Source organism: Aristolochia californica, unplaced genomic scaffold (assembly GCF_029961685.1).
Source record: "Aristolochia californica isolate CCGP_79_NKW_82.1479 unplaced genomic scaffold, dmAriCali1.0.hap1 SCAF_10, whole genome shotgun sequence".
Taxonomy (NCBI): Eukaryota; Viridiplantae; Streptophyta; class Magnoliopsida; order Piperales; family Aristolochiaceae; genus Aristolochia; species Aristolochia californica.
In genome coordinates, this window is record NW_027181771.1 from 25,310,964 (window position 1) to 25,322,512 (window position 11,549).

Genomic DNA, 11,549 nt, shown 5'->3' on the forward strand with positions numbered 1-11,549 from the left:
AATAAATTCAATATTAAAAATTTCAAATTTCAGAATGGGGCTGGTGCAATTAGTTTCCATCTTTATCATTCAAATCGTGGCATTCATGTAAATCTCGAAATCCAAAATCGCTAAGATGAGATTCATGAGAATGGTTTTTTAGGTAAAAAATATAAAAATGAATGATTGGCCAAATCATTCACCTCTTCCTTTTCGTCCGTAAATTCTTAATTCCTTCGCCCGACAGCAGTCGACGACTCGACGTCATCCGGCGCCACTGAGATATGTTAAAAAGGGATTTGACTACCGATTTCTCCGCCCAAATCTCTGATCCGACGGCTATGAGCCAGTCAAAACCAATCATGATCTTTTGCTTTGACTACACTTATGCTTCTTTATAATACTTTTGCTCACCTTTGACGATTGTCACTTCAAACGAGGCACTTCCTGGAAGCGGAAAAGACCAAGACCGTTGATGTAATTACAGAGCATGCTACTCCCCGGAGAAAGTGTTAGTTTTCTTGTAAACGTAGGGATGGTATTTGATGATATTTAGTGCGAAGAAGAGGTCTCGACTTGGAGAAGGAATAAAGAAAGAAGCGGTTTCTGTTGGTGATGCTTTCTTCTTCTTAAAGTTTGGTTTGACTGCCGCTCCTCTTCTCGCTTTCGTCTCTTAGGACCGCGCCATTCTCTGTCTACTTTTTCTTTCCTTCGCCTCTCTTTCCTTCCATTGACTTCGATTAGGGTTTCCTTCTCTCTGAATTTCGACCATGTTGTGTGGGAGAACTTGAAATTTCTCCGTCTTCTGTTTTGGGATTAGGGGATTTCTGAGAGCTGCGCGAGCAAGTTTATGGTGGAACTTTGCGGGGTTCAGTTGAGTCGTGGATTGGATTTCTTGGTCCTGGGATTGCTGCGGGTGGAGATATACTGTTTTCTGAGGTTAGATTCGTTCTTTTTTATTTTCTGACTAAATTTTATTTCATTGGCATTCATCCTTTCAGGGGCTGGTTATGGGCTGATCAGTCATCCTTGTTTTTTGTGTTCTTTTTTTTCTTGTTTTTGGTTTGTAAAATTTCACTCTCATTTCTGAGGATTTTTGGGGTCGCCTGCTAGATTTGAACTTTAACATGTTGGGAAATATGGATTCTGGATTGAGTTTTAAGTCGATTTTCTTTTGGTAATTGACAAATAAGGGATTTCGCTTGGGGAGTCATGAATACATCCAGGTTTGTGATTCGAACTTTAAAAAGGTACTGGTGATATTAGGTTTCAACTACAATCTTAGTGACCTAACTTTTTGAAGAGTTTGCCTTTTTTATGTCTGAACCGGTTTAGTTGAGTTGAACTGTTTATGGTACTATTATAATTATTTTATGTGCATTATTTCTCAAGTAGTTGGATGTTTCTTGTGTTTTGGCACTTGGGGTTAATCCTGTCTGGCATTAATTTTTAAAGTGCCCTTTTCGAGGAATTTTTAGTTTAATTTTTCCTAGATTTTCACAGGTAATGTGGTTTAGATATATTTCTTACAGTTAGAGACATATTGTATTAGGCCGGCATGTAAGTCTTAGTTTTGTCATTGATCTGTTCCAATTATAGTAGAAGTTGGGATTGATTTATCTAATTGGATTAAATTTTGTCAGAAAACAGAGCCAGGATGTGAAATTTTGTTGGTTTGATTAGATCTAAAAGTGGGTAAGTTGGATCCAATTTTGGGAACCTTTGCAAACAGAACCGGGATCTAAACTTGGAGTAGCTTGAGCAAATCTTGTAGTCCTTTGTTAACTACTAAGCTTTTGCTTACTTTTTTGTAACGCTTAAAGGCCCTGTGACCTTCTAGTTGTTCTATCACTTTCTAACCCTAATTTAGAATCTTGGCCCATTCCGACACATGCAATTTTTTCTCTCTATATATTCTCAGCAGCAAATTCTGAAACATTCAACAAATTGTGTTCTTTGTTCTGTCCTTGCAGGAGTAAATTGGATATTTGAAAGAACAAGATCAAGCCAAAGCCCAATCAAAGATGGGTTGCTTCACAGTCTTGAAAAGCAAAAAGAAGAAGAGTGAGCAGCCCATCTTTATCAAACCAAACAAACCCCTTGAAGCGTCTCCCACTGTACTTCCTGAGCCACAAAACTTGAGCCGTACCCTTCAGTCTGCTCCTCCAAGCTTTCGAACTAGAACTACCAAACCAGTGCAACAAAGCACACGGGTGACAGGTCGGACACGTGCACTATCTGCTCCATCCAGCCTCCATGTGGCAGAGCGAGATGCCCTATCTGCTGGGGAATATGATGAACAAGAAGATTCCAAGGGTCAAGGCGGACCAGCAAAGGATCAATGGCTTTCAAGCCCACAACCTCTCCCTCTTCCGTCTCCTCTGAGTGCAGCTTTGAAGAACTTGGGAAGCTTCAAGTCCATCAATGCTAGTGGGCCCATTTTCACCTCTGGCCCACTGCCACTTCCTCCTTTAGGAGGCCTTCGAAATTTCTCCTATGATGAAATTGCTGGTGCTTGTCAACATTTCTCACCAGAGAGATGCATGTCAGAAGGTCTTTCATCCACATTCTATAAAGCTTCATTTGGAGATGAATCATCTGGTGTTAAGAAGCTTGAAGCCACAGTTACCCGCCTTCTTCCAGCTGGTCAAACTCAGGTGAGATATTGTATACTATGATCTAGAAAATTTGTTGATTACCATACCCAATAAGTCAGTGTTGCAGGTGTTTGTTGATTGACAGTACTTGAAGGATATAAATCTCATGTCATTGGTTTTTTTGTGCAGAGTATGAAGGAATTTGTCAATGATATTAATGCACTTGCATCATTGCAACATCCTCAACTATGTAAATTGATTGGTTATCATGCGCGAGAAGGCTCAGACCAGCGGATGTTAGTGTATGACAGGCTTTTCAATGGAAGCTTAGATCAACTGCTGTATGGACGGTCTGATGGGCTACCTATTGATTGGTATGCCAGGACAAAATTGGCTCTCTGTGCTGCGCAAGGTCTTGCCTTTTTGCACGAGGAAGGCCCCTTCCAAGTAATGTACTTGACCTTTATCTCTGTTTAAAAGGAGGTTAGAATCACGCATGCTTCTTTGTTGTTCAGGTTCTCGTTCATCTCAAGTTGTTGTTTTTTTTTTTTTTTTAGCGTTTGAGATCTTGTAGTCATGCATGTTGCTGGTTAAAAAGGTCCATCGGTAGTTAGTGGCACAAGTGCTCTGTCTTCAGTTTGTTGTCTGAGAGCGAGAGTTTTGTGGGAGAGTAGTCCTATAGTAGTTTGGGTTGAAAAGTTCCCTTGTTTATTAGTGGCGGGCAGGCCTTCTAAATTTGACTAGTCAATGATAGAAGGCACCACCCAACTTTGTGGTATTAGAGCAAACCCCTGCTCATGTTTATGTTCTTTCTGACCTCTTTGTTTGTTCTCTATGGCCCTTGTGTCTGTTCTTCGTGTCTTCAATCGGGTTGTCAATTTTAGGCCTGGATATGAGGGGGAGAATGGGTGGATAACAAGATTTGCTCCACATATGAGGCTAGATTTTGGATAGCAAGATTGTAGTGGGTGGAAGAACATGGAAGAAACCTCTTAACTTCAGCTTGTAATTATGGGAGAAATGAGCCCCGATTTTAACAATGTACAATTTTTGCTTTTCCCATTCAGGAGTGAAGTGAAAGCTAACTCTTAATGCCGTTGCTTTCAACAGGCTATGTTCTTTGAGTTCTCAACTGCAAATATACAGGTGGACAAAGATTTTAGCGCAAAGCTTTCAGGTTATGGCTGTGTTCATGTTTGCCCTGATGTGAATGCCACTAATAACTCAACAGTAAGTGCTTTCAATAAACAGTCTTTGTGGAAATTGCTTTCTTTCTTTCGATTCCCTGAACTCATTGTATGCATAAATGGCAAATAAGAAAGGCAAGTAACTGCTTTTTAATAGAAACGTGTGCTAACTGCCTGTGCAGCTGTGCTTTGTAACATCTTTGAATCGAATTTGTGGCTATTACATTTGTACAAAGTTCAAGTACATTTTCTGTGGTCTTTTGTTCTGAATCATTTTGTGCCCTGATTGATCGAAGTATTCCTTCTTCTCCCCAAAATCAGGTCAGTGCTAATCTGCCAGAGGAAACTACAGAAAGGGGATTACTCACCCCCAAGAGCAATGTCTGGTGTTTTGGGATTGTTCTTCTTGAACTCCTGACAGGTCGAAGGCATCTCGATACTCGACATCCAAAAGAGGAGCGAAATCTTATTAAGTGGAGCCGCCCATTTCTTTCTGATGATTCCCGCCTCTCTCTCATCATGGATCCACGTCTTAAAAGTAGATTTCCCTCCAAAGCTGCACGTGCTGTAGCTGATATAGTTCAAAAATGCCTGCAAAAAGACCCATCCGATAGACCCACCATGAGAAGCATTGTTGAATCTCTTAAGAACATCCAGGACATGAAGTACTCGTGTCGGTTTCCACTCCAAGAACCAACAACAATTGCTGGTAAACAAATGCTAAGGTCTCCCAGTCTGAATGGGGTCATTACCCACCCGCCAAATTTTTCACCTTCGCCACCTCCCCGGTTGAGACCATCAATTTCTCCAACCAGACCTTCGGGTGCAGCTCTACTTCCTCCACAAACATGTTCATCAACAATTTCAATAGAAGAGAATCAAACACATGATACACAGAAAACATCACCTTCGCGGGTGCGAGGTCTCCCAGTCTGAATAGGATCATTACCTACCTGCCAAATTTTCACCTTCACCACCTCCCTGGTCGAGACCATCAATTTCTCCAACGAGACTTTCGGGTGCAGCACTACCTCCACAAACATGTTCATCAACAGTTTCAATAGAAGAGAATTGAACACATGATACACAGAAAACATCACCTTCGCGGGTCCGGAGACCAGGGGTAGAAGGATTTGGATTGTGGATATTACATGTATTTTTGAAATTATTATTTTTGTTTTTTTTCACCTTTCTGATATGCAAGGTAAAGATATGTTTCTTCGCTCTCCCATCCTTCCTGAGGAGATTATAGAGGAGACGATGGCCTTTTGTAGATATAAGAAGAGTGTAAACTTGTTTTTAGAATGCATTCTTTAGTTTTTCTCTGCGAGATGGATTTTCAGTTTTTGGGCTGTTTCTTGGTATAATCAACTTGAAATGCTTGTGATCATATGACTCTCTTATGTGAGGAAATTCATTCTTACGTGACCATATCAAAGAGTTAAAACAAGGAAAAAAATAGGTTTCTATTCAAACAAAGTAACTTGCATTGCAGGGAATCTATGAGAATGAGGTATTCTGGAAATTTAACACTCAGAAGAGCTCTAATTAATCAAATAAAGTAACCTAGTATTGATAGGTGCTTTCATGGAACTGCATTTTTGTACACACTTTAAAAATTAATAGTTAAAACAATACTAGAGTAGGTCCGAAGCCAGTAATCAATGTCTTTGAAAGAGATTTGCCTTTTTGCATGCCCCAGATTTTGGCGATTACTCCCCAAGATACAAAAGCTTTTTGAGTTCTTAAACATGCAATGAAAACAATCTACATAAACTCGTCTATACTTTTTTTGGTAGTTCATATTTAGAATTGAAGGAAAATCTCAAACTAGCTTTTCATAAAGAAAATTTGAGAGAGATTTTTCAAAGAGAAAGAGCTCAAGAGTGAGATTGAGAGCCAATTGGAGATCGAAGACACTGTATTTTCGTCTTCTCCCTCTAATCAAACCTAGTTATTTATAGGCTTCCCCAAACTTGAGGATCCGAGTATGATTTGATTTTCAAATTGACTCAAACTTCCCAATATACTCTCATATACAATTTTGGATTTAGAAACTGCATATGAATTCTTATTACACAAAATTCACTAACATTCTCCATCATTTTTTGAAATTTGGGAAATACTGATATATATATATTTTAATTATATATTTTTTTGAAAATTCTATATATGAGCAATTAGTACAATGTAGTTTTAATGAAAAATGTCTTTTGGACTTGAACCTTCATTTAGTTGGCCTTTTTTTGTAGGCTTGAACTTGGACTTTGTATATAGGCTTTGAGAATACCCAAAAACTAAGGGTCTGTTTGGAACCCATAAAAAAGAAAAAAAATATAAAAGAAAAAGGGAGAGAGAATTATTTTTTGTTGTTTGGCAAAAGAGAATCATCGAGAGAAAAGAAAATCACTTTTTCTCTTAGTTAATAAATTTTCTCTCACAAAATGATGAAATTTGGGAAAAAATGAAAAGAAATAGAAACTAGAGAGAAATTTTTTATATTTACTAATTTTTTTTTTCTTTTTCATTTTTCACGTGGATTCAAACAAGATAAACTATATTTCTCTCTAATTTTCCATGGGCATCCAAACAAAAGAAAATAAACCTTTTTTTTTTTTTTTTTTCTCTTTCTCTTTCTTTTCTCTCCACTTTTTGTGTTCCTAACACAACATATGTGTTGGCCTTGCATGTGAGTAGCGCATTATGACCTCATTCTATCTTATCCAATGAGTATTTCTTAGAGAACAAGCCCTAATTCTTCATGTGACTGCAACCCACAATCACACTGTTATGGACTCCATAGCATCAAGAGTCACGGCTAGGCATAGGACTTAATTGTTGTTAAATTAAGGTTAAGTCATGGGGTACTTTTATAATTTTTGCGTCAAGTTAATTGGCAAAATCTTGGCCCACTTGTATGCGTCCCTTCTTTGGGTTATAAGGAGGACGGAAACTTGAAATCAATCAAGCAAAGTTCAGTAGATTAATTCCATTAGGCTAATTAGAATTCACGTCCTCCCTTGGAGCTCCACTCTCCTCACGCCCTCACTCACCTTCTCTCTCAGAAATCACCAGCAACCAGTTGACGTTCAGAAACTACAACACCTCCTTCTTCATCTTCAACACTGGAACCAAGAGGGGAATGCCGGGTGACACGATCCATGGCAAGGGAACCTAACAACGTGGTATCAGACAGGAACACCGTTGGCGATTCATCTTCCCCTACTGAAATCCGAAATTTGGTGGAGGAAAATCGTGTGGGAATGCAGGCCCAGCTTGACTCCATGCAGTAGCAAATTCTTTCCCTCAACGACACTATCCAGCTCCTGGTGGTTAAGATGGACAAAGACTCCCCTCGCCCTACTGCCCAACACGGACATGCCTCCTCTCCCCCTGCCCAACCACAGTCCTAGAGCCCCCCCCCCCCCCCCCTTCAATGGGCGTCCAAGGACCAGGCCATACGTCGATGCCTAGATTTGCCAAATTGGACTTCCCCAAGTATGATGGGTCTTCGGACCCTCTCATTTGGTTGCATAGGTGGAACTAGTTCTTTTGGCACCAATGCACCCAGCCCGAGGAAAGGCTTCCACTTGCTACCTTCCACATGTTTGGCATCATCAGTTCAAAAAAGAGAATCCTATGACTGATTGGGAGTATTTCAAAGCTTCATGTATGTTGCAGTTCAGAACCCCAACCTGCGACAACCCTCTTGGAGAATTAACCAACCTCAAGCAAACTGGCTCGATAGAACAGTACCAAAAATCCTTCTAAGAAAAGCTAGCCTATGCCTCTCACTTGGTGATCCCCAACCAATATGTTCCCTTGTTCACCGTAGGTCTAGTTGAGGCACTCCACCTTGCGGTTGAATTACATGCCCCACCCAATCTCGACCATGCCATGAATTTGGCCAGAACATTGGATGCCCCCCCCCCCCCCCCTTACACACACACACACACACACACACACACACACACACATCTGCTTCTGCTTCCCCCATTCCCCCCCACTCTCCTACTTCCAGCCCCCACTTCCATTCCTCCTACACAGTCTCCACCCTCCACACCACCTCCCCAATTCATCAAACGCCTCTCTAAAGCTGAACAAGAACAACGGCAAGCTCAAGGCCTCTGTTTCAATTGCAATGAGAAGTATCGCGTCGGCCATCAGTGCAAAAGGCTATTTTATCTTGACGGGGGTGATCCTGAAGAGGGTGACATTTCAGAACCTGAAGAGGAGCCAACAGTGGAGGAACCTGCCCTTTCCCTCTATGCCATGACCGGCTTGCACAACACCAACACCAACACCATGCAGGTCCACACCCACATCCAAAATCTCATGGCAGTTGCCTTGGTTGATTCGGGCAGCACCCATAACTTTCTCAGCCAAACCATAGCACAACAATTGGGTTTACCAGTGCAACACAACTCTAGCCTCTTGGTTTTAGTGGCAAATGGGGAGAAGCTTACCAGTATTGGAGTATGTTCAGCAGTCTGGTTTGATATTGAAGGTCATCCCTTTGTCACTGACTTCTTGGTCATTCCTCTCACCGGGTTTGACTTAGTTTTGGGTATCAAGTGGCTTCAACAACTGGGTCCGATTTTATGGGATTTCACATCCTTAACGATGACCTTCACTTCTGGACAGCGAGACATCATTCTTCATGGCACTCATGCCCCCTCCCGCTGCACACTCCAGCACTTACAGGTAGCCACCTCGGACAGCAGTGTCTTACAGTTCCTCATTACCGAGTTTGGGGACTTATTTATGGAGCCTCAGTCACTTCCTCCCATCAGGACCTGTGACCATCGTATACGTCTCAAATTGGGTACGGATCCTATCGTTGTCCAGCCATATAGCTATCCGCACTTACAGAAGGATGAAATTGAGAGACAATGCCAGCAAATGCTCGAACAAGGTGTTATTCAATCCAACAGGTCCCCTTTTGCTGCTCCGGTGCTGTTAGTCCACAAGAAAGATCGGACTTGGCGCTTTTGTGTCGACTACAAAGAGTTGAATGCACACATTGTCAAGGAAAAATTTCCGATCCCCGTGGTGGATGAGCTCTTGGATGAGCTCCATGCTACCACCTTATTTACCAAACTGGATTTGCATTTCGGGTACCATCAGATCCGAGTCTACCCGCCTGACGTGGAGAAGACGACATTCCGTACTCACCATGGCCACTTCGAGTTTCTGGTCATGCCATTTGGGCTCTCCAATGCCCCCTCCACCTTCCAAGCCCTCATGAACGAGGTATTTCGACCCCTTTTACGGAAATATGTCCTTGTTTTCTTTGACGATATTTTTATCTACAACGCCACTTGGGAGAGCCACATGCAGCACTTGCGCACGGTGTTTCAATTCTTACGTGCACACCATCTCTTTCTCAAGCACTCCAAATGCTCGTTTGGTGCTCCAGAGGTAGCTTACTTGGGCCATGTTATTTCTGCCGCCGACGTCATGGTGGATAGTTCGAAGATCCAAGCCATTGTGGACTGACCTACTCCACATTCAGCAACAGCGTTAAAAGGGTTCTTGGGTTTATCTGTGCAAGTTCATCCATGACTACGGTCAGCTAGCAGCACCCTTGACGTGCTTATTGAAATGCAATGCATTCGCATGGTTCGAGGTAGCAGCATCCTCATTTTCTCAACTCAAGCTTGCGTTAGCATCAACTCCCATGCTTCAACTTCTGAATTTTGAGGATCTTTTTGTTATTGAATGCGATGCATTTGGGGGCGGCATTAGGGCAGTTTTACAGCAGCAAGGACATCCCATTGCCTATTTCAGCAGACACTTGGCCCTTCATCATCACAAATTAGCTGCCTATGAGCGTGAACTTATTGGTTTAGCCAAGGCCATTCAGCATTGGAGGCATATCTCTGGGGTCACCGCTTCCTTATCCGTACTGACCATTGCAACCTTAAGTACCTTTTGGAGCAGAGCCATACCATGTCCCCTCAACAACACTGGCTCAGTAAATTAATGGGCTTCGACTTTTGGGTAGAGTTCAAACCGGGTCACCTCAACAAAGGAGCCAATGCATTGTCTCGCTGCGAGGCGCCAGAGCCCCACCTCCTGGCCATTAGTCCGCCCCACTTCTTATTGCTCGACACCATTCGAGATGAGATTCAGAAGACCCTGGACCTCCTCGCCCTCTGCCAACGCATTGAACAACAATAGTTGGACAACAGCTGGGCCATCCAGGACGGCGTTCTCCTATACAAGCAACACATTTATCTGGCTGCCACATCTCCCTTACTGCCCACCATTATGTCCACCTATCACGACGGTACTCACGAAGGCCAGCAACACACTTACTTCCGCTTGAGTCATGACTTCTATTGGAAAGGTATGAAGAGCATGGTGGCTGACTACGTATCCGCGTGCCAGGTATGTCAGCACAACAAAACCGACACTCTCCAACCAGCAGGTTTGCTGCAGCCCCTTCAATTACCTACTCAAGTTTGGGCAGAGATCTCTATGGACTTCATTGAGGGTCTTCCAAAGTCATCTGGTAAGTCTACCATCCTGGTCGTGGTGGATCATTTCTCGAAGTATGGCACTTCATTTCTTTATCACATCCATATACAGCTGTGTATTTAGCTCAGATTTTTATGGACAACATTGTGCGCCTTCATGGCTTACCGGAAACCATCACAGTGACAGAGATGCTCTTTTTACTAGCACCTTTTGGAAGGAGCTTTTCCGACTACAGGACACCAAACTGGCTTTCTCTTCTACTTACCACCCCCATACTGATGGGCAAATAGAGGTTGTCAACCGCACACTGGAGGTGTATTTGCGCTGCTTTGTGGGCGATAATCCGAAGACTTGGGTCCGCTGGCTTGCGTGGGCCGAATTCTGCTACAACGCTTCTTACCACTCTGCCCTCAAGATGACCCCCTTTCAGGTGGTTTATGGTAGACCTCTCCCTCGCCTGGTCTCCTACCTTGCTGGCTCTTCACGTTTGACTACCATCGACCAGGCTTTGATGGAACGGGACAGCATACTGGCACATATCCGCGACAACTTATTGAGGGCTCTGTCGCGCATGAAGAACTCTTATGACAAAGTCCACCTTGACCACTCTTATGCCCCATGCGATTATGTATGGCGCCATCTTCACAAGTACCGCTAATTGTCCCTCCATGCATCCAAGCGTCACTAGCTCTCCCCCAAGTACTTTGGGCCTTTTCAGATATTGGAGAGTATCGGCAGTGTCGCCTACCTTCTCCAGTTACCGGCCGATGCCCATATTCATGATATATTCCACGTGTCTCTGCTGAAACCATTCAAGGGTGTCGCCACTATTGCACACCCCTCTCCCTCCACTTCACGATGGCCACATCCTGCCCACTCTAGCTCACATCTACCAGGCACGCAAAGTTAATGATCATTGGGAACTGCTAGTCCATTGGGCGGAGACAGACCCGGTGGAGGCCTCTTGGCAGTCGTTGGCTGAATTCAGGTAACTCTTTCTAGACTTTGAGCTTGAGGACAAGCTCTTTCTCCAGTAGGGGAGTCATGTTATGGACTCCATAGCATCAAGAGTCAAGCCTAGGTATAGGACTTAAGTGTTGTTAAATTAAGGTTAAGTCATGGGGTACTTTTGTAATTTTTGCGTCAAATTAATTGGCCAAATCTTGGCCCACTTGTATGTGTCCCTTCCTTGGTTTATAAGGAGGACAAAAACTTGAAATCAATCATGCAAAGTTCAGTAGATTAATTCCAGTAGGCTAATTAGAATTCATGTCCTCCCTTGGAGCTCCACTCTCCTCACGCC

At 43.0% G+C, this 11,549-nt stretch overlaps 1 protein-coding gene across 1 annotated transcript; it reads left to right on the plus strand.

Moving 5' to 3' along the window:
* Window positions 1–603: 603 nt before the first annotated feature.
* Window positions 604–5,093, plus strand: LOC137941747 (probable serine/threonine-protein kinase PBL1). The gene is made up of 5 exons (XM_068787309.1): window positions 604–918; window positions 1,953–2,636; window positions 2,766–3,023; window positions 3,687–3,806; window positions 4,085–5,093. Exons 2-5 carry the CDS (start codon window positions 2,004–2,006, stop codon window positions 4,697–4,699), a joined length of 1,626 nt encoding a protein of 541 aa, XP_068643410.1. The 5' UTR covers window positions 604–918; window positions 1,953–2,003; the 3' UTR covers window positions 4,700–5,093.
* Window positions 5,094–11,549: the final 6,456 nt, after the last annotated feature.